Source organism: Perissodus microlepis, chromosome 10 (assembly GCF_051167445.1).
Source record: "Perissodus microlepis isolate ML-2025 ecotype Zambia chromosome 10, ASM5116744v1, whole genome shotgun sequence".
Taxonomy (NCBI): domain Eukaryota; kingdom Metazoa; phylum Chordata; class Actinopteri; order Cichliformes; family Cichlidae; genus Perissodus; species Perissodus microlepis.
The window spans coordinates 32494278-32522056 of NC_140470.1; the positions used below are offsets into that span (position 1 = coordinate 32494278).

The window sequence follows — 27779 nt, forward strand, 5'->3', positions numbered from 1 at the left end:
CACACACACACACACGGCTTTTTTCCCTTTTTTCACAGACTGTCTTAACAGAGAAGGAGGGTTCAAACTCTACCACTCTCCTCGCTCCTGTTGTCTCCTCCTATTCCTCAGTGAGTTGGAGGTGTGTTGGCAGCTTGAGTGGAACAGAAAGTCGGAGCTGCAGCGAAGTGAGAGCAGCAGAGAGACGAGCTACACAGTGAGTCTGAGTTTTTTCTCTGTGGGAGGTTTCAGGCTTTTAGTGGGACAGCTGGGACTTTTCACTAAAGCTGTGAGTACGCGAGTGTGTGTGTGTGAGTGACCACGTGTGTGTGTGTGTGTGTGTGTGTGTGTGTGTGTGTGACAGCTCAGCCGTCGCGTTGCAGGAGTGTAACTTGACGTTGCTTCAGACAGAGAAAAGCTGGCTGCAGACTCTTTGTGCTGTTAGTTGGAATAAATAAATCCGAGCTTGGAGCTGGATTTTTAAGCTGTTTGGTGTGTGACACGGCCTTTACAGTCATGGCGATCACGAGGAGCTAAACATGATCAGATGTGTTCTGGTCTGAGACCAGCATAATGAGCTCAGCAGCCAGGCTCAGTCTGAGGTTTCACAGAGTTCCAATAGCACTAATATTATATTAACAGAAATCATAAAATGTGTTTAAATATTAATTTAAATCTTGATTATAAAGTTAACAATGATGTCATGACCTGCATGGCATTAGTTATTCCCAGGTTTAGTTTGCTCGTTCTTCAGGGACGTGGTGACGATGTGAGGAGCCTGTACACAGAGCCATGAGTGGGCCTGATTGTGTGATAAGCTATCAGTATCCTGGTTACTCATTATCCCATGCTGCTTGTTTCCAAACACTGTGCTGGCTGTCAAACATTTAATCTACTGAAAAAAAGAACTTGTCTTTGACCCGACTTGTAGGACATCTGCTGGAAATCGTTTCCTGACACCTTCAAGGATTTTTCTTCTTTCAGTAGTCCAACAAAAACCAACCAATCCCATTTTAGCAGGCTTTGGTTGGAGAGGCACCGGGGAAACCATCAGCAATCTTCAGATCGAGCATGTTCACGAACAGTGATGAGGAAAACTGGCAACACGGAAGACCTGAAAAACTGGCCAAAGGAAAATGTTTCCTTCATTACAAACATTCAGATTATTCCAACCATCAGGAAATGCAGCCGATGGTGATGATTGCTCACCTCACTCCGTGAAGTCTGTGTGGAGGCAGAGGGTGGAGGTGGTGGTCATCGGTTTTATCTTCACACATGAAGGTCGTCTGTTTGTGGCTCTGACAGATAAAATCTGTCACAGAATCGGTTGAAGTCTAAGATAAGAAGCTACTTCCTGTCATCTCCACCTCCTTCTACCACACTTTCTCTGTTTCCTGTTGTTGTTGTCTTTGTATTTTAGCCTGATTATGGAAATACGTCACACAGCACAAATCAAATCAAACACATTCTTGTGAATTTTGTTCACATTCAGTTCTGTTTTAGGGGAAACAAACTCTTTCAAAGGAAAAAAAAGCTTTGACCTTCTTGGTAAACATCAACATTTGTCTTCTGGTCCTTTGCCCTTCGCAATAAAAGCCTCCAACCAGACTCCTGATGCTCTTCGCCATGATCGCTGTGCCAACATCAGTCAGTCCACCGTACTGGTCCAGGATGAAGTGATGACTTTTTCGCAGACATTCATGGTGCCCAGAGGGTGAATGCTAATGTGCCATCAACTGGTGAATGCAGTTTCTGTGCTTGAAGCGTCCTACGAAACACTGACAGTTTAAGAGCTAGTTGGACAGAAGCCAATGGGAAAACAGCCTTTTCAGGTCATTTTTAATAAAAAATGAAGTTAATTTTGCAAATTCATATTTGTCAACATGAAGAAAATCCAAAGTATGCACTCTGGCTACTAACTGAGCCAATGAGCATTCAGTGCTGAAGATAGTGAAAACACTCCGACCAAAGCTTTTATCATTCTTCTTTAAAAATGCTGCAGAAGGCTCAAACAGCACAAACACATCCAGAGGTCCAGTGCAGGTGAAGCTAGCAGCTACAGCAACCTGTGTCACCATCCACCTGTCCGTCGCAGAGGTGCTGACCTGGCTGCTCTGTGACGCCGTGTCAAATCACCCTCAGAACGATCAACGTTTTTCTCAGCAGCTCTATATCCAAACACTCACACGCCCTGTATGTGTATGTGAGGACCAAAATCTGCATTCTGCTATACTTGTGAGAACCAACAGTCACTTGTGAGGACACACAACCCAGTCCTCGCAAATTTGAAGCCTTTAAATGCCTTCAAATTTGTGGTTTTAGTGTCAGGGTTACAATTAGGTTATGGTTAGGTTTAGGGTCAGGGGCTAGGGAAAGCATTATGTCAATGAAGGTCCTCACTAAGATAGCTGAACGGGGTTGTGTGTGTGTGTGTAGGTGTGTTTGTGTGTGTGCGTGTGTGTAGGTGTGTTTTTTTTTGTGTGTGTGTGTGTGTGTGTGCACTCAGTACTTCTAGAAGGTAGTGTTTGCTCAGCATGAGTGTGCTGGGCTGTTTGTGCTGGACTTTCTGCTGAATAAAAGAGATGAATGGCAGGTTCACCCATGTTTGTGGTTCACAGGGTCACTCTTCAGTCTCCGTGTGAGTCAACAGCCTCAACATGACCTCTGACCCCAGAAGCCTACGAGCTCCTGCTCGATCCAGGAGTCTCTTCAACAGCATCAAGGTTTGTCTGCAGCGCCACAGCAAAGATAGGATGGAAGGAAAGAAGGAAGGGACTGAGGGAGAAAGGAAGGGAATACAACAAAGGAGGGAAAGAAAAGATGAGTTGAAGGAAATTTGTAACATTTATTGTTTATTTCAAACTTAGAGCTGAAAAAGTGGGAGTGGTGCTCGGACCTGTCCGGGCTCGTATGAGGCCTGCTGGGTAAAAACGGTGGACAGTAAACGGTTAAAGGCCGATGTTGTGTCAGACAGATGTTCCAGTAGTTAAGGCTTGTCTCTAACAGCTCGTCCCACAAAGATCTGATTTCAGTGCTTAACCCTGGAGAACCCATGGGGTCAGATCCGACCCCATTGGTTTACTAGGGAAACCATGGGGTCAAATTTGACCCCATGGGTTCTCCAGGGTTAAAGTGATGAAGAAGAACGCTCAGCTGGGTTCGTTAGTCTGCTCTCCAAGAGTGTCTTGAAAAACAAATGAAACACAATGACTTGATCACAGGATCACATGGCGCTGCCTGTGACAGTAAAATCAGAAGTGGGCAAGGTCAGAGGTCAGATCCCTTCAGGCAGCGGAGAGATTTAAAAGCTGGCCTCAGACACTCGCCTGTCTAAACACTGGAACCTGTGGGACTGAAGCTTCACATCCTGAGCTTCATCCTGGAATTGTTCTCCAGTCACATGATCCCAGGACGAGCTCAGGGCAAAGAAAAATACTGTTTCTTGTCTGTACCTTTCACGTTGTGCTGAAATTGAGCCAGAAACAGACTGTTCTCTCACAGTATGCACGATGGATGTAACCACCCTCAGGTTACTTCTGCACTGTGGGTGGAGCTACAAGTTACCACCTATAGATTCTCAAATGCTAATGTTAGCAGGTTTGGTAGCTAGTGTGAAGTAAAGCCAAATAAAATGTCAGAATTTAAGTCGGCAAAGTTGGACTTCGGAGGTTTTAACACAGCCTGTCAGTCTGTTTGTCAGTTTGTTGCCTCGTGTGGACGTAAGGGGAACTGCAGCTTGTGTTAAAATATGTTTTCTGACTTTCTGTCTTCTTCTTCTTCAGTTCTTTGTGTTTTGCCACAGTTTGCTGCAGCTGGCCCAGCTTTTGGTGTCGGGCTACATGAAGAGCTCCATCTCCACCATCGAGAGGCGCTATGGCCTATCCAGCCAGAAGTCTGGGCTCCTGGCCTCCTTCAACGAGGTCAGTTCAGCTAGGACTCTGAACTCCTGCTTAATGAATTCATGGCTCTTCAGAAAGTCACAAGTTTGTTTTTGGTTTGAGAATACAGTCCAGTATACGATACAAGATGGCGATAAATGAATGATAATCGGAACGAGGTCTAAGCTTTATGTTTGAGATGTTTTAGTTGTCCTTTTGATGAAAACAAACAAAAACCTCAATATGAACCTGAAGGTGACAGGATTGGAAATCTTTGATGTTAGTCTTACATTACGGATGTGTGTGTCTGAGTACAGGTGGGAAACACCATCCTCATCATCTTTGTGAGCTTCTTTGGGAGTCGAGTCCATCGGCCACGGTACATCGGCGCTGGAGCTCTGCTCGCTTGCCTGGCCTCTCTGCTGATGGGGGTAACGCACTTCATGAGTGAACCGTACCACTACACGAAGAGCATCATCGGTGAGAACACACACACACACAAACACATGCACACATCGAACCTCCTGAGTTTTTTGAAAGTTCTTTATTTTGTGGAGTAAGTTATCAACTGTCCCTGGTTTACATACTTCCTGGTTAACTGGAGCTCAGCCTTCTCTGACGCTCTGTTAGCACAGTAACCTTACAGCAGTTATATTATTGGTCAGATTATTAATGCTCCAACAGCACAAACACAGTTCACAGGTCCAGTTAAGGGATGTTAATTAGCTGATGTGCCAGTATATTAGAAATAGATTGAGTTCAGACTGAATCTTCTCCCTTTCAGTTTTATTTGCACAGAACGAAATCTGTGTGTTGAATTCAGACAATCTTAAAAGTGTCTCTCTGTTTTCCAAACAGCCTCCAATGAAAAAAGTGCCAACCTCTGCCAATCAGAAAGCTCAGTAACCACCTCATCCTACAATCAGACCTGCCTGAAACAGGAGACCCCTGCCCAGCAGGGGATCTACCCCATGCTGCTCCTGGGTCAGCTGCTGTTGGGCGTCGGAGCTGTCCCCATCCAGCCCTTTGGCATCTCCTACATCGACGACTACGCCAGCAAAAGGAATTCCCCGCTCTACCTCGGTAGGAAGCAGAGAATGATATTTTAACTCGCAATTTGGTCCCGATGTCACGTTCTGGGAGATTAAGTAGTTTAGAGGTTCAAAACACCTGAGATGAAGACGTCAAGAAGTCTTTTGAGGGGGTTTCCTCAAAGTGAAGTCCCAAGTCCATCAGTGTCTCAGTGTCTCATCAGTGTTAGTACACTGCATTTAACCAACTGTTGCTGATTAGATTGAAGATTCTTTATTTGCCACATACATACTTATACAAGTACAACATGCAGTGAAATGTATCCTGACACACTCCCCGACTGTGCAAAAGGGGAGAGAAGAACATTATACACATTAAGTGAGTACTGCATTTTATGAATGTTTCTCACGTTTGAGCCTCTGAGCACACAAAATAACATTTTCTATGACTTAACATCTGTACCAGGTATTTTCCACTAAGGAGTATCCTCCATCTATGAGCTTATACTTTCTGAAGTGTTGAAAAACGTTTTACTTTCAAAGAATTCATAGCTGATAAACTTGAAACTGTTGTTGAAGTACGGATGACTGCAATCTAAGACACAGCTCATATACCAACACTGGTCATAACTGATTGCTGAAATTTGATCTCATAGAAGATTTTGATTGGCTGGTCTGGATGAACACTCTGATAAATGTAATTCCCGCTGAACTGCCAACTGTGATGCAGATCAGGAGGAAAATAAACTCTCTAATTGGCTGGAGTGTTGAGTCTTTGATCCGAAGAAAAAGGGTCCAAACGCACTTCCAGCTTCAAACCGTTGTTGGGTTGAATGTTTGAGGCGGAGACAGGACACGAAAAGAATCAGAAGACTTTCCCCAATCGCTGAAACAGATTTCTGGTCTCTGTGGTGGACTTTTTTTTTTTTTTTGAAGAAAGAAAATGAACAATAGGGAAGTTTCCTCTAATTCAAAGACAAAGCCAGAATGACCCAGAGAGACACAACAGTTATTTCTCTTCAGCATGACTGCATTTCTTTTACCACCCACTGTTATATGATAGCTGTGTAACAAATACCTTTGTTCCTCATAACTATCAGGCAAACATTGGCAAGAGTTGTATTTAACAGACTGAAGGCAGATCACTTGAGGCTATGAAAGATTTTCTGCTCAGGTCAACTCACATTACAGAACTTTAACTGGGCGTTATAAAAATATGAGAAGGCGATAACAGCAGAGACCGAGGTCATCAAAGTCCAAGAAGCTCACCTGACCTGTTACAGAACACGGTCACTGTGACAACAGACGTGATTGTAGTGCTGCATTGTAGTTACATTAGCCTGCGGCGTCTCTGCTTATACAACAAACCTGTTTTAATTAGGATCCTGGGACCCGCAGGCAGGAAGTCTTTAATAATGATGTGACTTCACTATAGCTCCATTGTTGTCCTAAATTCAGCACAAATGCTGCCCTTGCTGCATATTTTGTAGACACGGTGTGATTTCTTCTCCTTTTGCTTTTGTTTTCTGTCACGCTGGTGTAAGGAAAGCTGGGCATGCTCAGATGTTAAAACCTTTTCTTTAAATGTGAGATTGCTTCATACAACAAATTTGCTGTTTTATCTCATTTTCAAGTTTGTTGAGGCCTCTGAGTGTAAGAAGAACTGCAGGACAGCGACAAAGCAGCCACATGCAGCTCTTTGTAACACCTCACAGACCTCGCCGCTGCTTCTTGTTCCATATGTATAATGTTTTCTGTTGTAACCTCATAATGAATCTGTCTATGTGATGGTGAGGAGGTAGGAAATGTTTGGTTAGCAGAATCTTTTTTGTGTTTGATGGAGGCGCCTGAAAAAAGCAGGTAAAGTATTCCAAAGTGATGTTTGAGGTGAAAGGTCAGGGTCAACCCGTTGGCCAGCAGGCGTCTCTTTCATCTTCTCAGGGTTTTTTTATCGTGTCTTCCAGGCATCCTCCTTGCTATGACCTCGATTGGCCCGGCCTTCGGATTCATCACTGGGGCCCTCATGCTACGCTTCTATGTTGACTTTGACAAGGTACCCAAAGGTGAGGAGACACACTGTCCTAATGCTATACAGCTGTTTAAAGAAAATTTATCTTACTCATTTTTAAAAGGAAAGGAGGACTTCCTGCATGTGAGCACTCAACATGGTGTTAATAAAAACAGTGTAAAGCTGACTAATGTGGGTCAGATACACACCCTAATGACCTCTTTTTGTGTATGTGCTAACTGGAAACGCTGCAGCAGCGCTCAGTCCTCGGGCTGTTTATGCTGTGCCAACATTTCTACAAAAGGGTGGCGGTTTAAAAACAAGTGTTCTAGTTTATCCTGTTTTACTCATGAGAAAGCAATGCTGAAACAAAGAATGATATTTAAAGATTAATATTTGGGTTCAACACACCGGGAGATTGTCAATGTTTGCACACTTTATGCAGTTACTGCTGTGGAGATACTGAACCCGACTCTACTGGAGGCATTGGTCTCTTGGACCAATGCATTGTTATGTTTTTAGCTTATATAACGAAGCATCATCATTACTGTCAATATTTGGTGCAAATAATAGAAATGAACTGAACTCAAAACTCTGATATCCAACAAATGATCAAGCTGTGAAGCCTTTCGTGAATGAGCATTTCTCGTGTTTTGGCTGATTTCCTGCTGCCTCTTCTTTCTTCTCACTCAGCCAGACGTAATTGGAGGTGTAAGCTGGTATTTTGTAGCTGAAGTAGTAGATTATTTGCTGTTGATGTTATATTGAAAGTTTCAGCCTTAGGGCAGATATCCAGATTAGAAATATGTTCAGACAAGAATCTGAGGTGTTTTCAGTGAAACTATTATATTTATTTCATTAAATACTCCACAGTCAGCTCTTTGAACTAGTCATACTAATTATCAGTCACCGGCCCCACTCCTGCTAACCAATTGTGTTTTACTTGCATCTGTTTGAAAGAGTGTAAACACGAAACATTATTTTATTTTATATGCTAGAATATGCAGAAAATAGTTTTAAATGTTAAAAACATTTCTTCAAGTCAAAGATTGTTATATATGATTTCATTTTTGCTTGATGCATAAAGTTAAAAGATTAAAACTCATAAAACAAGTTTTTTAAAAACAAACATTTTCATTTGATTCAATGTTATATGATGGATTATGCAGAAACAATAAAATTGGGCTGGAAGGTCTATCGCTTTAATACATATTCAGGTTGCGTATCATGTTTTTAAAAAGTAACTAAGTAACAAAGCAACTAATTACTTTTGAAAACTAGTAATGAGAAAAGAAACGGGATTACTTTGTTTGTGACATTGCATTTCCAAGCTTCTTGCTTTAACGTGTGACCCTAACCTTAAGTGGCTGACTGGTAATGTGCTGGATGCTAAGAGGCTAACTCCCACCATTTCTGGGATCAATAGTTCTGCTACATCTGCTCATATTTCAGGTTTCGTTTCTGATCTAAGTTGAGTGAGAGTTTCGTGACATTCAATCAGGCATTGCAGTCATTTGACGTCTGCATGATTAATGATGTTACAGTTTCTTTACAGACTTGTTGAAACAATAACTTGCTTGTTTCAACATTCCCAGTGGAATGCGTACATGGGCCAACAGATTGTGAAAGTGAATGTGCCGTCACATAACATGTTTAACAATTTGCATGTTTAGAAAAAATGTAAAATGTTGCATCAATTCTGTGTTTGTAAGTAAAAACATACCGAGGAGAATGTGTGCGAGTGTGTATATCTTATTTTGTGGGGACCAGGGACTCTGAGCAGGATGGGACGTGGAAAATTGAGGACGCTTTTCTTTTGCTTCATGAATGTATGTTTGAGGTTTAATTTGTGGTGCTAAGGTTGGAGAGTTATGTTTAAATTTAATTTCCTTGAAAAAAAAAAAAAAACAGCACACACGCAAGTTGAAGCTGTCACCTCGTAATCTGTATGCCAGCTTGGTCCCCACATCTATAGATGTACAAACACGTTTGTATGAGGAGCTTTGTGTATTAGGGATTGACACACTTAAATGTCACTGAGTTAGACTTTGGTGGTGGTTGGTGGGCTAGTAAATTAAAATCTTTTTTTGATGTGGTTTGATTTGTAACACAGTTGGCATGTAGGTTTATTGGCTTACACTGAGCCTTCAGGCAACTTAGCACTGAGTAAGCACTAAATATGTTCCGAGGAGAGTTTAAGGACAAATATGTTCGATGAAACAATATTAAAAAAAAACATTTACTGCACACACTACAAATTGTCCCTGTTTTTCTATAAAGTTTTGTCAATAAAACACCAAAATCACCAATTATAGATTTTAACCAGCAGTCATGTGCTTCATTAGCAATAACTATTTTTATCAGCTTAAAAGCTCAACTTTAAATGCGTTTATGCAGTTTTGATGATCCATTCCTCCTTTTTCTTTCACTCATTTAGGATCACAGGAGATGTAATGAATAGATATGAAATTAAGGAACCAACAGATTTTTCTGATAACTAAAGTATTTTAAGTTTTAATGTTTATCCATCCTTTCTTCTTTAGTTTTACACAGAGTCAGCTACTCTGTGAAATATCTGGGAAGGTTTTCCAATAATAACAGCTGGATTGATAGTGAGGACAGTAATTGGACAATAGATTAAGCCTAAATCAGAGAAAGGAACTGATATTAAAATTTGTAAAGCATTGTTTTTGTTTTGGAAACAAAAACATTTGTCTTTGTTTTTCTACAATTAATGGATTTTATTTTGGAATTCTTCTCTTGGTTGCTGTTGCATAAGAGCTGTCACACTCACCTTATTTGAAACCTTCACCACTGGAACCAGTGCTAATGTCAGAGAATAGATAAAAGCAGAGCAGTCTTAACATCACAGTAACTGCACACTGAGCAGTGTAATGAGGTTAATATAGTAAACAGGTAAAGTGGGTTAAGATGTCCATTGCAAGATTTTTGGAATGTTGTTGTTGTCAGAGCAGGACCAAGAGAGTTACTCATTCCTGATCTTCAGTAATTACAGCCTTGCAAAGTTCCCACGGAGTTTTTCAATGATCAGGTTCCACTGGGATTAGCCTTCATTGTTTGGCGATTCAAACATGAATGTCACTAAAATCTGCAGAGGTTCTTCGTCGTCATGGGTGCAGCCACAAACAGATAGGTAGTACCATTTTCATTGGTGTCCCTCGATAAGCAAAGCCATAACTGGTTTAATAAATCAAGGAAAACAAGTGAACATTTTTAGATGGGCAGTGACGTTTGTTTCAGATCGGCAGCATGTCATTGGTGCACAGTTAAATTAGTGGAAAGTTGTGTTTACAGACTACAGGTTGTGTCTTGATATCTATAAATTTTAGGATGTAGACACAATTACAGCGTCCATTTTTTTTCTTTAGTGTGCATTTTGAAACCTCCAATTATACATTTGGCTGATGTTATGTTGGCTGCTGGTTTATATTTGGATAAAAAGTTTATTTCTAGGACTGCTAAGTTCTTCTTGCACCTGCAGACTACACAAATGCACAGATCCCCTCTAGTAACAAAGAAAAAAAATGCTAAGTTCTAAAACTGGTGCTGAGACTTCTTGGATGGTCTGTTAGTACAATTAAATGCTTAGCAGCCATATTATAGCTCAGATAATTAAAAATGCTCCTAAAGGGTCCAAAAGCACAAACATGAGCCAGAGGTTGACGTGAAGGAATCCAATTAGCTGAGGTGAAGCTGACCAGGCAGCTAGCATCTAAATTTTCGTCAGATTTTGCTTAGAACGTTCACACAGTACTGAATGTCAAGTTGCACACAGTGAAAACACTAGAACCAGGGACCTGTAGGTTCTTGCATGATCGAGTTATGGGAAGCTCACTTTTACCAAGCAAAAGAAAGTAGTTTGTGTTTCATCCAGAACAACCTCTGACAGGGAATAAGATTTCAGCTTGTACTGTAAAAGCATTCAGTTTTAGTTCTTTGTTAGGAATGACTCCATGACCAACCCTAACTATAAATAACAGCAATGGCTGTCCAAACATGAAACTCCACCAGCGTAGGCTTCATCTGACTTCTGTTTTTTGTGTAAATGACACATCTTTCAAACAAAGGAGGAATGATGACTTGTTGTTATACCATAAAGCGTACAGTATGTGTACAGTAGGTTTTTCCCTTAACTGGCTCAGTAAGTTATTTTGGGGGCAGTTGTTTCACCATTTAGGTCCCAGTATGCGTTTAAATTATCGACTGTATATTACAAATGTGAAGAACAAGTTATAAGTCAAACCTGCAGACGTATTTCTATCAGAAGATTCATGAATTTAAGCAAATTCAGTCTTTGTATACATGTTTTATTATTATTTTAGGCAGAACTACTGGAGTCAAAAGATTACTTCCACCTGGTTGTATTTCACAACAGAGCAGGCATCACTGAGAACTAATATCACATGATTACTTTGGAGGTATAATGAAAAGGGGGAGCTGCAGTGGAGGTGGGTTGCAAATTGGTTTGGAGTTTAAAGGTTAAAGCAGCGTAAATATTGCACCCTATATAAGAATTTTTGGATATGTACTTGGATGAATGATAGGCTTATGGGCTGGCAGTGAATTAACCCTATGTTGGATTACATGCATTGATAATTTATTGGCTGATATAAGGCAATAAACAGCTGCAAATAAAATGAAAAAAAGAGTCGTATTCTTTGCATGTGGCAACACAGTGGTGCAGTGGTTAGTTCTGTTGCCTAACAGCAACTTTGACTCACCATCTGGCCTCTCTGTGTTAAGTTTGCGTGGGTTCTCTCCGGGTGCTCCCGCTTCCTCCCACAGTCCGAAGACATGCATGTAGTGGGGTTAGGTTAATTGATTATTCTAAATTGCCCATAGGCATGAATGTTAGTGCGAATGGTTATCTGTCTCTCTGTGTTAGCCCTGCGACAGACTGGCGACCTTTCCAGGGTTTACCTCGCCTCTTGGCCCCCCTGACCCTGATAAGTGGAAGACAATAGATGGATGGATTCTTTGCATGGATTTCATGATTTGTGTTCTCTTCTGTTTCCAGAGGAGATCGAGTTGGACACTAAAGACCTGCGCTGGGTGGGAGCATGGTGGCTTGGCTTCCTGGTAGCCTCGTGCGTCCTCTTTCTCACTGCACTACCTTACCTCTTCTTCCCCAGAAACATGCCCAAAGAGGTGAGTCAGTCCTATCTAATACAGAAGAGTTGTTGTTGGTGTAATTGAACTTACATGTCCAGAAAATGTTCATGGGCATAGTCAGCATCTGTTATGGGCCTTAATATCCCAGATCACGTTATTTGTAACATTTAATCCAGCACCACTCAAGGGCTAATGTTGGAAACACATCAGATGCATTGACTTTGTTTTTCTTTACACACCTATAATCGCCTCGCCCTAGCTTAGTGATTAATCCAGACAGATCCAAGATGTGCGCATGTGTAGCAGGTGTAATTCAAGATACTTACAGGGGGCTCACAGTGACTCATGTTCTCTGACAGGTTGATGAACTCTATTCTAGGGAAGAAAAACAGTTGAGTAGAGCGTAAATAGCAAGACTGTAAAACTTGTACATTTGTTCCACCAACAAAATAGATATCAATCTGATTAATCATTAATACACCTGACAGGTCTTTCATAGAACTTTTCTGCTGGAGATTGGCTTTTCAAGTAAACATTTTATTAAACATTTCATAATGTTTTATTATCTGTAGTTAATATCGGATTGCATTTATACAGAGCTTTTCTAGGCACCCAAAGCGCTTTACAATTCTACTATTCATTCACACACTAGTGCAAGCAAACCACAGTTGTAGCCACAGCTGCCCTGTGACTGACAGAAGCGAGGCTGCCATATTGCACCATCGGCCCCTCTGGCCAACACCAGTAGGCGGTAGGTGAAGTGTCTTGCCCAAGGACAAAACGACCAGGACAGAGAGAGCTGAGGGAATCAAACCGGCAACCTTCTGGTTACAGATGAGCTTCCCAACCCCCTGAGCCACGGTCGCCCCAGTTGTCTGTGGCTTTCCATCTTTCGCCAGCTATACACCAGTAGCTAATCTTGCATACTTTCTATTGGTACTTAAATGCATTGTTCTTTATCTTCTATTTTGGTTATTTTGCCAGCTCCTCTCTATATGCTTGAATTTTTTTTTGAATTATGTTTCATGATGAGTGGTATTCAGCTTCTAGGTGTGGCAAAGCTATGTTTGGCAGCCTGACATGTGGTACCAGGTCACAGATTTAAATGGCCAGACTGGCTTCCGGCCCTCACCTCGAGTCATGACTGAAAGACCAATGTAGTGAATAAAAGCAACCAAAATAGGTTTCTTTCTCAGGTGGGCTGGGCTTAGCTTCAAAGCTGGTGAGGAGTTCGAACATGGTAAATGGCCTGTATTTGTATAGCGCTTTTACTAGTCCCTAAGGACCCCAAAGCGCTTTACACGTCCAGTCATCCACCCACACATCCACCCACACATTCACACACTGGTGATGGCAGCTACATTGTAGCCACAGCCACCCTGGGGCGCACTGACAGAGGCGAGGCTGCCGGACACTGGCGCCACCGGGCCCTCTGACCACCACCAGTAGGCAACGGGTGAAGTGTCTTGCCCAAGGACACAACGACCGAGAGCCCCAAGCCGGGGCTCAAACCGGCAACCTTCCGATTACAAGGCGAACTCCCAACTCTTGAGCCACGATCGGCCGAACATTTGGAATCACTGCTTAGCTGTGACTGACTTTTAACAAGAAGACAATGAATGGATCTTTAAAGACCTTTTATAATTGCTTATTTTCCAGTGGGAAAGTTTTAAAACTTTTATTTTACGATAGTTTATCAGACCACCCAAGAGCTGCTATTGTTATCTAAAAGATGAATATGAATTTTAGTTTAAATAATCTGCACAGATGTGGGATGAAGTTTTCTATACAGGGATAGAGGAGGAGATCTGTCTTCTCTCCTCACAGCAAACACAAGCACCACTGAAGGAAGGAGTGAAGGTTGATAATCAAAACTAGGAAATGAAATGGCTTGTAGCCAATATATCACAGTACTTTTCATCAATTCAAGAAGCCCTTTGTGGTTTCTTCACTCAAACATCTTAATGGCAGCAGCCAAAATCAAGTGATTATCTTAATTATCTCGATGCGATAATGATCAACTGAAGCCGACCTGCAATCCAAAGAGGTTTTAATGGTCGTCATTATAGGGAGTAAGTATGTATGTGTGTGTGTGTGTGTGTGTGTGTGTGTGGGGGGGGGGGGGGTTACTTTGTTTGTTTGTCAGAAACTGCATGAGGTAAATGAGTCGTTTAGTTAAATCAATTTAAAAATATCTGTAATTGCAATGCAGCAAAATACAGCTGTCACTAACTAAAGAAAGCAAATAGCTCACAATGCTGTTATTATGTTTTATGATAGAGAAACTTTCTGCTTCTAAACCACAGGAACACAAAATGACAGGATAAGATGAGGCTTTGTTGGTGAAGCTGAACTTATTTCACTTCAACCAGTGCAAACGTGAAACTGCTTTTGTGTGTTTTGGCTCAGTCCCAACACAAAAGAGAAAGTTCAGCTTCTGCACATGTTTTATCAATTAAATGAGACAAACTATCCAATTGCCCAACAGAGTTTCTTGGAATAAGACTCCCTGAGCATGCTGCCAAACATCAGTGCTTGACCAGATGTTTGCCTGAAAGCCTCCCAGTCACATTTTTTAGCCTGTTTTCATTCCGTCAGGTCAGAGGTATTTGCAGAGATCTACCATCTGAAATGTTAGCTCTAACCGTTCAGGGTCGGACTCATTAAAAGTGAGTTTCTGAGCGGACAAAAATAGAGCCATGTCATTTGAAATCTGGCTACCTTGATGTGAATCAGGGCTCTAGACTAACTTTTTGCCATGGGCGTACAGGTACGCCTAACTTTAAAAAGTTAGGCGTACCGGCACAAAAGTTAGGCGCACACAAATTTTATAATAATTTATATAATATAATGTGTTTTTCTGGATACACTGTGCTTTTTCAGCATTCAAAGATTGATGACACCGTGTCAGAGCACTGGCTATGAATTTCAGAAGGATCAGGCCTTAACTTAACAGAAAAGTTAGCAATAGTTCTTTTCCTATTACAGCTACATCCACTTCTGTCGTGCCTAGGCTGCTCACTAGGGCTGGGTATCATCACTGATTTCTATAATCCATTCGATTCCGGTTTTCAAAGTCCTGATTCGATTCAACTTAGCCTCAGACAGTCAGAAATATTATAATTCTGATCATTTATCAGTACTGACTTCATCAGAATTGTGAACATCACAGCAGATGCCTCTGTGTGAAAGTAACTGAGAATAAAACACAGAAAAACATGAAGGAGATTTTCCTGGTCTGGCTTTTTATAGCAGATAACCTTAAAAATATTCTACAATGTTCTGCATATAAAGTTTAAATTTCTTCAGTATTGAACAACAGAAAAATAGGCTTTCTTGTCCGAGGTCATTTAAGTGAAAAAAAGAAAAAGAAAAGAAAAAGACAGCAGCCGACAGCGCTGTAAACAACGGTAGACTGGTGGGTAATAAGTGAACGAATAATACAGAAAACAGAGATTGGAGACGGGAAACTGTTCTTGAAGTACAGAGAGAGATAGAGAGAGAGAGAGCTGTGTATGAAGTGTGATTTTAATAGTCGTGGAAGCAAAACAGCAAAATTCATGACGACATTGATCAAATGTGAAGCGCAGTTTGCTGCTTCTTTTGCTGCTGGCTCGGTGAATTTTGGTTGGAGAGAGACAAAACCTGCAGCTCAGAATCAGCGCAAAAAGACGTAATCACAGCGCGGACCGGACGCATCAGAATCGCTGAGCTCCGACAGCGTGTCCGTCTACGGGCCGTCGGGTGAGAAAGCCGAGAAAGACAAAGTTGATTCTGATGCGTCGGTTCCGCTCCGTGTTTACGTCTTTGTGTGGAATCCGTGTACCTGCTCTCATTTGCTGTTTGGTTGTTGCTGAAATGGTTTCGTGAGCTTTAATCTGAGAATCTGGCATTTCTGGCAAAACACAGTTATATTTAAAAGTCGATTCAGGATTTAATGAATTGATATCGCTTTATTCAAGCTACTCACCTCCCACTTCCACCTGCACTTTCAACTGGACCACGGCCAATCAGAGAGGTCCCGCCCCTTACTATCTCTGATTGGTTTAGTCCACGATAGGGGCAAAATGTGTCTGTTGTTGACCACAGGGAAGGTTGCAGATTTTTTTTTTTTTTTGCTACCCGAACAGTTGGTCGCACAGGTGCAACCAAATTTTTTTTTTTAAGTCGCGCCACTGAAAAATTTGGTCGCATTTGCGACCAAATTGGTCGCACTCTAGAGCCCTGTGAATGGATTTCAAACCGTAAGTTATCTAATGTTGGATGGTTTCTTTTGTTTTGCTTTGTTTTTGTTGATGGGGAAAAGGACTTTTTTCCATTTGGCAGTTTAGACTCAGAGGGGGTCTGTGGTTTATTTGAAGCTAAAAGACTGGTCTTTTGAAATTTGAGCAATTTAGTTCGAGTGAAGTCATTTCACAAATAAGGTAAAGAGGGGAAAATGCAGTCAACAAGAAATCATGTGAATTTCATAAGAAACAGAAACAAAATCAAGCCTTGAAGATTGATCCAACCAGGTTTTGCTGATGACTGACGAACTCTGTCTGTATGAAGCTGGTGAAAAAAATGATTGATTCATTGTTATTGCAGTACTGCACACAGTACTAATGCTGTACTCTCAGAGCTGTGAGAAAAAACGAAAAAAGGAAAGCAGACTAGTCAGTCAGGGAAAAGAAGGGATCTGGACAGTTCCAGTCCAGGATGTTTTGGTAGAAAGATAAATGATGAAATAAAAATAACTTTTTGGGCTAAATTTTGAGATTTTAATTATTTCAATTATTGAATTAAAAATCTTTTCTTAGCTGTTGAAAGTTGATCTACTGACAAACTGCCTGTCTGTAGAAAGGCAAAGGGAGTTGGACTGATAGGTCAGGAGTTCATCCAACTGCAGGAAAATCAAACAGATCAAGCTGGTTCGAGATGACCTGGACTGTCCAAGAATGCAGAACAAAGCAAAATATCTAACAAATTGAAACAAAATCTGTATGTTTTATATATAGAGACATTAAATTTCAGTCCATTAGAAAAATACACCCAACAGTACCGTACATTTCCTGCTGCTCATGCTACCTAAACCTTACATAGAAGTGGTCAGCCAAGAGACTCTTCTGAGATAGCAAATCAGATCACTCTAAAACTGAAGATGTAATAACTGTGTTAATGTCAGTAGGGTGTTTTATGAAAACTTCAAGTTGATGCCTTGGAAGTTTTCCACTGTTAGACTTACATCACATCACATCACACGAACTAACAAAGTCCACATGCTGCAGGAATGAGGGTAATATCCACAAACTAACAGCTGGTAACCAATCTGTCAAACCTAAGATACAGATTACTGTCTATAGATTAAAGCAGGGATCTGTCCATCAGATCCAAGGTAAGAACCATAAACCAGCCAGAACAGACCAATCAGAATAGTTTTGACTATACAGCAGGAAACTTTTCTATCTTCACAGCTGCTTTAAGTAAATTTTAATTTTTAGACGTCACACTGCGCACTGCTGCATCCTAATCTTGTCCCCACATAAGAAAGCATTTTTTTAACCTTTAAAGGGTTAAATGATGAAACTTATTTCAGTTTTGTGATGGAGTCTTTCTCACATATTTCATTGTTTAATTATGTTATTGTTCATGAAACATAACTCTCTGTAGCACAACTCTGACTAGATTTTAAACTGAAAGTATTTCCATGCTTAAATAAAACCTTTGCAGTTAGTGGACATCCGTGAGCTCTGTGAGATAAATCACTGTTGAGCAACAGTCTGGAACAGACTCGGTCATTTGTTTGAAAAGCTGCAGCAGTGAAAGGCTTTTGTGACGACTCCATGAACTGAACCAGGTTTCTCTGCTGAGTTTGGTGAAGAATTACTGACTAAACTGGCTAATAATTACTCACATGTATCACATGTATGTATATATATATATATATATATATATATATATATATATATATATATATATATATATTGTGTGTGTGTTATGGCCAACTATTTTCACCTCATTACTTAGCTGGAGGGAGCTGGAAGCTCAGCCCTGACCCAGATATTTTGGACAGTATCCAGTTTGGATCCTTCCCGCCCACACAAAGACATTTGTGAAGTTGAGAAGAGTATTTAAGCTTTCCGATTTTATCCAAACAAGGTTCTTGGTGAATAAAACATTTTGTAGCAAATTTGTGTGGCAAAAAGACTCGCGACAGTTTTTCTTTCTTACCTGTGCAGCATGCGCTTCACAGACTGCACAGCTGCACTTTCACTTCTTGTTTTTGAACAGTGTGCTATGCTCAGCACTGTGCAGGAATAAACACATGCAATGATAATACTGCTGCTAATCTGACAGCTTGAACATTAACACACCCATGAGTCATTGTGCTCTCTGACACAAAACCGTCTGCAGTCTAACAGACTGGAGGGGAACAACTAACTACTAAATCACACTGGTCCAGGTTTAGGGTCCGTCACATTGTAAAATGACCACCACAGGGTCAATAAATAGTATCAGTCACAGCTGGTTAGGCAGTAATGGTACATTTTCAAAGTACACATCACCCTACTGTTGCTCCACTATCCAGTCCTGGCCTGTGGTTACAGTCGGAATGTAGATTTATCTCAAGGTTCAAACGCCTTCTTTATCTGCCACAGGATAAAATAGTCTCCATTCCAAAAACCATTCTTCAAATAATCTTGGCATTTGTCAAGATTTTAGATTAAATAATTCATGCCTGTGAGTAACTCGCATTTCCCGGGAACCAGCCAGGACACATTTATCCAAAGCCTCAGACAGATTCATGAATGTAAACTTCCATTTACTGGTTTCAAATCTCACAGTGGAAAAACAAGGCTGCCATGTGATATTCTTTCCATATTTGTGCAGGAAGATCCAGAAGACATTGACCCCGAACCAGAAAGTAAGGAGCAGCAGCAGCAGACAGACACACGACAGGAACCTACCCTCATTCAGTTCCTCAAAAGTAAGAGTCCTTTTTCCACTTCTGTTTCCTGTCCAGCTGAGGTGACTGAAGGGTGTCAACCAATTTAAAAGAGGTCAACAGCAACAAGGGCTATGCCAAGCGTCACATCTTCATACTTCATCCAGCTGCTCCATCCAGCATTTTATGCTCTTTAGTCTATGTACCTATTAGTCTAAATGCTATTTTTTGTCCATTAGAAACTTAGTAATGTATATTAATCCTCAGTCATACTGTACACCTCCCTCAGGTTTTCCTAAAATCGCTCTGCGAACGCTGCGAAATCCTATCTACCTGCTGGTGGTTCTGGCTCTGGTGAACTTGTCAGCTCTGCTGTCCGGCCTCGCCACCTTTATGGCCAAGTTCATTGAGAAACAGTTCAGCCAGAGTGCCTCTTTCTCCACCATGATGATAGGTGAGAGGACCTGAATAGTGCCATGAAAGTCGTTACAGCGGAATCAAGCTGTGGACATAAAAATGAAGCTTCTGTTTTCTGAATTATTGATTTCTCGCAGGAGGAGTCGGGATCCCAATGGCGGTACTGGGGACCGTCCTGGGTGGAGCTCTGATGCGACGGTTCAGTCTTTCAGTCAATGGCGCCAGCAAATTGTGCACAATAGCCATCCTTCTCTGCATTCTGACTGCCCTACCAATGCTGTTCCTCGGCTGTCCCACACAGAACATTGCTGGGGTCTCTAACAACAGGTACTTGTCCCGTTACCATGTAAATCCATGATTTATATTTTTTATTGTATATTCAGAACAAATTCACCTTAACAGGGAGCTAAGTGTACCATAGATGGCAAACAAATGTTCTCACTTGTTTATTATAATATCACAAACTCGTGAAAACTCGAACTAATAAAACTAAATTACTGATTAAATAAAACAACTAAGTTGCCCACTGTTAGGGCACTAATGTCAGGGAAATGTACTATGGTGGAAAACTTATTTCACTCCTGACTGTGAAGTTGTTTTACCAGCAATGGCAGAAACTAATTTGATTTGATTTGATATACCTTTATTAGTCCCACAAGGGGAAATTTCATAAGGCTGCCGACCTATTGCACGCAATGGCGGCGCCATCTTACCCTCCGACCATACATACATTACACAAAACATCACATGGGGAAGACAGGTCAGAGAGGGATAACAATGGAAAAATGCACCACATGAGGAAAGATAAGGAGAAAAAAATAACTCCCCCCAGGCTGAGCTCCAACAGGGAGATCAGTTTGAGAACAGAAAAAAACACCTCTGCACATGAAAAAAAAACTCTTAATACACCAAAGAAACACATGACAAGCCACAGGGGTGGGTAAAGGGTGAGAGACAGCCGATTTAGACAGTACATCCGGGCCTGCGTGCGCTGGTCTCCTTGATCCCCGTCAGCATCGGAGGGGAATAAGTGTCGAAGGCATTTGGAAAGGGAGGGGGGATGAGTGTGTGCATATCAGTGTATATGTATGTGTGTGTGTGTGTGTGTGTGCGTGTCCAGAGTTCAGCTGAGACAGTGTCCTTCACTGTCTCAGCTCCGATCAGCAAGAACCCTGTTACCATGGTTCCGAATAGGTAGATATCTTCAGCACTCAGGCTCACCCGAGCCCAGACTTCTCATTGAGAAAGGGGTGTCAATTGCATTTAGGGACCAGTTGATCAAATCCATAATTCCTCTTTTAGGTTTTAGAGAACAGACTGTGAGAGAGTGTTCAGGGAAAAGTAATACAAAAAACACGAGACTAGACAAGGACACAAGAGGCTAAGCAGGGAAGCTAAGGGAGAAGAGGAGGAGGAGGAGGAGAGGAGAAAAGTGCAACCGCCTTCGTCAAGAGCAAGAGCAGAAACCCCATACGCTTATTTATATAGTTTCAGGGAAAGGATACCACTGATCAACCATCAGTTAAATGGTTCAGCTGACCACTGGTGGCAACCAATTTTACCTTTGGCACCAGTTTACTTCACTGCTGTAACTGCTACAGTGCAAAAGGCGTGATTTACAGGTTCCTTTCTTTTGTTGGTGATGAGACCTTTGTGTAACTGATACTTAGTAAAGCCTTTGACATCTCATTTTGATAAAAATCCAGATGAACTTGATAAAATGATTCAGAATATATGTTAATAATGCTTATTGTAGGCATCTACAGCTTCTTTATTCACCTTTGAAATGTTAATAAAAATGTGTGTTCGTATTTTCAGCTATGATTTGTTGCAGTGCAGTTCTAGCTGTCACTGTTCTGAGGAGGCGTTTAACCCGGTCTGTGGTTCAGACGGCATGGAGTTCAGGTCTCCTTGCCATGCTGGCTGTCAATCTGTAGAAACAGACAACTTCAGCAAAGTCGTGGTAAGACTCAGTTAATCCTCTTTCCAGAATTTTTTTCCTGTGAACCGATCTGTTATCTCACATTGTGACTAAGGCTCAGCTCCGTTTGCTATTCAAATTTAAATTCAAGTGGTGTGTAGTCACAAGGAACTGGCATGCTTTCTCTGGTGGTTTGCTGCCAGTTCCCATTTCATTTGTTTGTGCTCTTAGGAAATCATTGACATCACATTCCTTGAGAATATGAGCCATTGAGACGTGGAGGCAGCAGAAACGTTTCGTTTTCTCTATCAGTCTTAGATATACGCTGGCTTTATTTCAGACTCTTACACACACACCATCATCTTGTTGATATTTGTGTAGCCTGAACATTCTGTGGAAAAGGCCCTGAAAGAAAACAGACCACAATAAACTGCACTGAGAAGCAGATTTAGCTGCCAGTTTATCGTTATTATTATTTCATTTGTGTCCTTGAGTCTTAATAGCTTACAGCTGTTCCAAGGTGGTCTCACTATTACAGATGTTAAGCTTAAATTCAGTGTGTGCTGCCAGAAAGGATTAGGGGCCCACTCGGGGTGGTATCTTAAGGAGTGTCATGTGTTTGTGTCACTGCGATGGTATGAGTGTCCCACTTTTCATTTTACCAGTCTGTCTGTGGATTTACCTATGAAAGTGAAAGTAAAAATACTGGTTTTAAAGAATCTAAACTGGGACCTTGAGTAATTGGCCAGATGTGCAAGAAATTCTACATCCAGATGTTGCAGAACTCTCCCAAACCTCTCCCACTGTAGGAACATTTTTTTGTAGGTTTGACAGACCCTAATGGTCTAACAACCTTTGACCTCCCATGATTTTGTGAACTCAGTTATTCACTGACAGAATGAATCAATTTCTAATCCAAGCACCGTTTCTGACTTTATGATGAAACTGGCACCGGCAATACTTATATATACACCGACTTCATTATTTAAAAATTACTTTGTACAAGAGAGGAAATAAAAGCCAAACAGGTTTACTTAAAAAAAAGCTGTACAAATAACAGATCTATTTGCATGTGTGTTTCTGTAGAACTACACTGAATGCCGGTGTGTCGGTGGTCTCAGCTTCGCCCTACCTCGGAGCTGTGGCAGTGGGTGTGAGCATCTCCTCCTACCCTTCGTGGTCCTGCTGGGTCTCACTGCCTTCATCGCCGCCTTTTCCCAGACACCATCATGCATGATGATACTCAGGTATGGAAAAGATAATATAATGTCAAATAATGGGGAATGCTTAAGTCGGAGTCTTTTCATTAGCAACAATTTTAAGTAATTTAAAGGACGGACACCAAAACAAAAGTTTTATGAAAAAAAAAGAAAAACTTGTAAAGCTGCCTTTCATTCCCTACAGAGTCACATGACAAATTGTTGTTGTTTTAACACAATCTTTAGCCTTTAGACAAATATTTTCACATTCCAGTCAGGTACTACTTTCTTTTCTAAACATGTGAAGAATCTAGAGATTTCTCTGCAGATTGCCTACTCCATTAAATAACAGCTACTGGAAGCCTGTTTTTCGTTATCATGAATGTGATGTCTCTGCTGCAGGGAGGTACCTCCAGAGGATAAGTCTTTCGCAGTGGGAGTTCAGTACATGCTGTTCAGAGTCCTCGGTAAGTCATCACATACGTTCTCCAGTGACACGAGGTCTGTGTTTAAACTGTGTTTAAAGACCTGCTCAAGGCATTTTCTTTGATGCTTATATGCTTAGATGCAGTTTCATACACTGGTTTCTGGCAATGTTAAGAATCAGTTTTACCATCTTATTTATTTTTTATTTTTTGGAGCCAGATATGATTATATTTGCACAAGACAGTATAGTGCAAAGAAACATTCAGATAAAAATCCTCAAACTTCAGCCACCAAAACTAGTGCTGAGACCCACTGGACAAGCTCTTCGTACAATTACCACAGTGGCCATTTTACTGGTCAGATAAGAAATTAAAAATGCTCGAAACGGCTCCAACAGCACAAACATGGTCACGGACTCCAGTTAGCCAAAGTGAAGCCAAGCAGACAGCTAACAGCTACAGCCACCTGTGTCACCATCCACCTGTCATAGAGGCTGCACTGTTTACTTTTTGACATAAATAAATCCAAATGAATTACTTTAAAAAAAAAAATAATTTGGGGCCAAAATTATGATTTTAACTGAGTATTCATCTTGGTCTGTTTACAGCATTCATGCCCGGTCCAGTGTTGTACGGCAGTGTCATCGACACCACCTGCATCTTATGGGGCAAGAAATGTGGCAAGCAGACCTCCTGTCAATACTACAACTTAGAGCGCTTCAGAAGCAGGTAAAAGGAACATTTAAAGATACTAACAAAATACAAAAAGTGGTCATTAAGTTTATTTGACTATTGAAATGAATGCAGCAATCATTCCTTCTCATAGTAGGAAAGATTAAATTGTCATTTATATAAATATTGTGATGCATTTTGTGAGACAGGCTGTAAATTCTTTTTAAAAGAGTTAAAAAATGTCATAATCCTTATAAAAACAACAACAACTGAAATGAACACATTTTGTGCAGCTATAAAGACTAAAAATTTCACTGCCACCACAGAATCACACTTTTCTCATTCTCAGTAGAGATTTCTTGCTTTGTAAAGCGTTCTGTCATCTGATTGCATCCCGGACTAGCCCCCAACCATCAAAACAATGATAAAAAAACCATAACCACCTGTTTGTGTATTCAGGTTTCTGGGACTGCAGGTGGTCTTTGTGTGTGGGGGGTTGCTCTGCTACCTGCTGACAATCGTCGTCCTGCGGAAAAGAGACAGGTATCAGGAAAGTGATTACCAGATGGTGAATCAGAAAATATCAGAGAATGGCAAAGAAAAAGAACTGATAACATGAAGAGGATTCTGAGAAAACACTTTTCACTGAGACTGCATAGGTAGCTTTTTTCTATGCTGGTTGAAAGAACACTGCCACTAAGCAGTGAATTACTCGGTGTGGTGGATGCTTCACTTATAACGGAGCAATGTTCTTGCATTATAAGGCAAAAAGAATTTTTTTTATCACTGTTTTGTTTATACATCATGGCTAACATTTCAGAATGGTTTTCTTGTTTTTAGATAGAACTTCTTAATGTGACTGACAATATATACTTATGTAAAGTTTCACTTACGATGTTTAGTTTTTGGCCATTGAGCAGTATATCAGTCCCAAACTGCGTGCCAAAACTAATAACCTGAGTAACACGGAACTCTGTTTTTCAAGATTTTTTTTATTTGTCTTTGATGAAGTCATAAACTGCATAAAAAGATCGCCCTAACTACTGTGACGTCACCCCTCACATTTTGACTATCCAACTTTAGTGTTTTGGCTTCCCCCTTGTTGGGTTTTTGTAGCCAGAAGTGAGGATGCACATAATATATGCAATCATATACTTAAGCACATCTATATATATATAGCATAAGGTAAATGATCAAAATATAATGTTGTCTTGCTATAGAAATTTAGTTAAAGTAACACTTGCTTGGCATGGAAATAAGGAAAAAATATCACGTTATAGAGACACATGAGTTGCCATTGGCAACATTTAATGATATGTTTAGCACTACACTGTGGGACACCACTGTACCAAATTCCACTTCTTCTGCATGTATAATATTTCCTGTTTGATGACTATATATAAATTATGTGGAAGATTGTGCACATCAGTCTCTTTCCAGCTGCTTCTGTAATTACAGAGTCAGCCAGTCTCAAGTGGCCATTAGAGAAAATGAAATGAAGCCAGCAATGAAGTGCAGAAAAACTGATATGGTCTTATTTTCCAGAATCTGAGAATGGACCTTGGTTTAAACACAGAAACAAAGGAACAAACACTTCTCAGCATAATAACATTGAGCTAACAATTTGAGATGAGCCTATGTCCTGTAAATGCAAACAGACATCTAAATGCACATTTCACAACCAACAAGCTCTGTGAAAAAAAGGTTTATCTTCTTTATTGAATAATCAGTAAGATGACTTATCTAATCAAACCCATAAATCTTTACCAATATGTCAAAGAACTGTTATGTCCAAGCAGAAATTTTCCATGTTAGCATAAGGTCAGACAGGAAGCTCATAATTTATAGTTTTAGATATAGCAAGACTGCAGTGCGGAATGAAGATCATCTGGATTTAGTCAGCGTCCTTTCACTAAGAGAAAGAGAATGTTCACGTTAATGTTCACGTTAATGTTCATGTTAATGTTCACATTAACGTGAACATTAACGTGAACATTAACGTGAACATCAGTTTCCAGTTTCTTCACACATGTCCCTGCTTAACAAACACTTAGCGAGTAGCTGCAGAGTGTTTGCAAACAAGTCGGAACCTTTCATAGAAATTTCATACAACCCTTGCTACTGCAACGAACGTTTTGCAGTAGTACAGCACGCTACACCTGTTTGTGAAAAATTTCACTGACTGATAGCAAACTCCAGCAATGAATCACAGCCAAACGGTGGTTGCCAGGCAGTTGCCAAGCAGTCTTTAGGCCTGTGGGACTGGGGTGAAGTAAGTTACTGACACCCTCAGGTGCTGCTTAAAAATACTCACATTGTAAAAGTAGACCTTTGCAGTATATGTGCACCTGCCTGATATACAAAAAATTGTCTCGCAAACACATGCTTTATTTAACCATTAAAGCAAAGGCATAACAAGGAAAATCAAACATTAAAAGCACAGCAGACTTCCAAAGACATGTTAATAGACCCATTGGTAAAATGGTGCCTCTGGTGGTGGAAGGCTTAGTTACATTTTTTAGATGTAATTATCAAAAGTACCTGTACCTGTAAACTCTCTAATAATGAGCTCAGTGTACTCACAGTGATCCCTGTGACTCTAACGCTCAGGCTGTACACTGCTCTAAATACTCACTTTATTACAGTTTTTTCTACTCTTGGATCTGTGTGACATCGCCATTAGGCGATATCCCTAACATGGTCATCTCAGGCACTTAAGCTCCGCCTACCTGCTAGTCAAACTTTCTGTTTACAAGGAGCAGTTGAAGCTGTCTTAAAGGGGGAGGGGCTAAAACAGCTCAGTAAGGTGGCTGCACGACAACCGAGTATGAGACAACGAAAGTTTATTTTGAACTGTGAATCGTGCACACAATTGGAATACAGTTGTTACCTCTGACAGATCAATGTGATTGTGGTCTTAAAGATAATACATCTGCAAAAGCATCGCTATAGGAACAAGTTTCAGGTGTGAAAAATGTGGTCATTATATCATTTCCTGTACATCAGTTAAATTACATCCAGCACAGATTCCTTTAATTCTCATGTTCACTTTTACTTTCACATTTAAATGTGTCGAAAGAATTCTTATTTCAACATCACACTAATGAGGAAGCCATCAGCTTTCATCAATGAATATTTTTAGTGTACCATCATTTTCACTGGAAATGAAATAAAAGAGAAACATCCCTCTGCACAGTGAATGTGTTTATGCTGTGATCTTGAAGAGAGAAAGCAGCTAGGCCAGCTTGTTTCAGACAGAGGGTGGACTGAGGGCTGAACCAGAGCCCAGGATGAGGTGAATAACAATTATTGTCAACTGTGAACCATGCAATGCTACTCTAGTGGAGCTCAAGAAAAAAAATATGGAGCTATATTGAGCAGAAAAGGTTTTCTATATGGGGGAACTACAACTTTACCAGAACACTGTGACAGGATTCTGGAGTCACGAAAAGACTTCAAAGAGATTAAAGAAGGGAAACTAAAAAAGACAGAGGGATGGCAAACAAACAGAAAGTACAAAAAGGCACCACAACACTCTTTTTATATGAAAATGTGAATTCATGAACTTAATTCTTCCGGCACAAACGGATCCCGTGGACATTTTCCGAGTTTTGATGAATTTAATCAGTGTTTTGTCACTTTTTTATAAACTGTTTTCTACAAGTTTGATAAAATTATATTGTGCTGAATGTTTAAGTGTTTGTATGATAACCTTTCATACTCGAAACGTTCTGTAAATATTTATATCCAATTGAACAGTGAATAAAGGACACTGGCTTTATAAAAAATATATGAAATATATAACATTTTAGAATAAAGTGGAGCAGTATCACTAAAGCACTAATCGAAATGTGATGGACAAAATATCATATCATAAAATATCATCAAAATTCATAATTTTGTTTTGTATGTTTTTAAATAAAACTAATTGACACATTTAATGTTGAAGTGTGTTTATTGTGTTTATTTTTCCACATGTGATTTGTGCACATGTGTACATTGTTTACTGCTTTTTATGTAAAAGATAAATTGGCAAATAAAAAGCAACTCGGTTTTTCTGAGCATTTACTTTTGATTTGTTTTTGTTTCTTCCATTTTTAAATCCAGTTTAAAGTTTCAAAATTTATTGATTTTTTTGTTTTTAATGTCCTAACACCTTGGGGATTTTTTTTTACGTAGTTCGTTTGTTAG

General features: G+C 40.4%; 1 protein-coding gene across 2 annotated transcripts; it reads left to right on the forward strand.

Annotated features, from left to right (window-relative positions):
- Positions 1-27529, forward strand: slco2b1 (solute carrier organic anion transporter family, member 2B1). 2 transcript variants are annotated; one of them, XM_084941044.1, is made up of 15 exons: positions 1-268; positions 2598-2702; positions 3762-3899; positions 4175-4337; positions 4716-4940; positions 6853-6951; positions 11935-12065; positions 18900-18996; positions 19244-19408; positions 19509-19698; positions 21190-21334; positions 22379-22539; positions 22894-22958; positions 23525-23645; positions 24048-27529. In XM_084941044.1, exons 2-15 carry the CDS (start codon positions 2637-2639, stop codon positions 24205-24207), a joined length of 1926 nt encoding a protein of 641 aa, XP_084797170.1. In that variant the 5' UTR covers positions 1-268; positions 2598-2636; the 3' UTR covers positions 24208-27529. The 2 variants fall into 2 exon arrangements, with proteins under 2 accessions (XP_084797170.1, XP_084797169.1); XM_084941043.1 differs by having other exon boundaries at positions 2-196.
- The last annotated feature ends 250 nt before the right edge of the window (positions 27530-27779 follow it).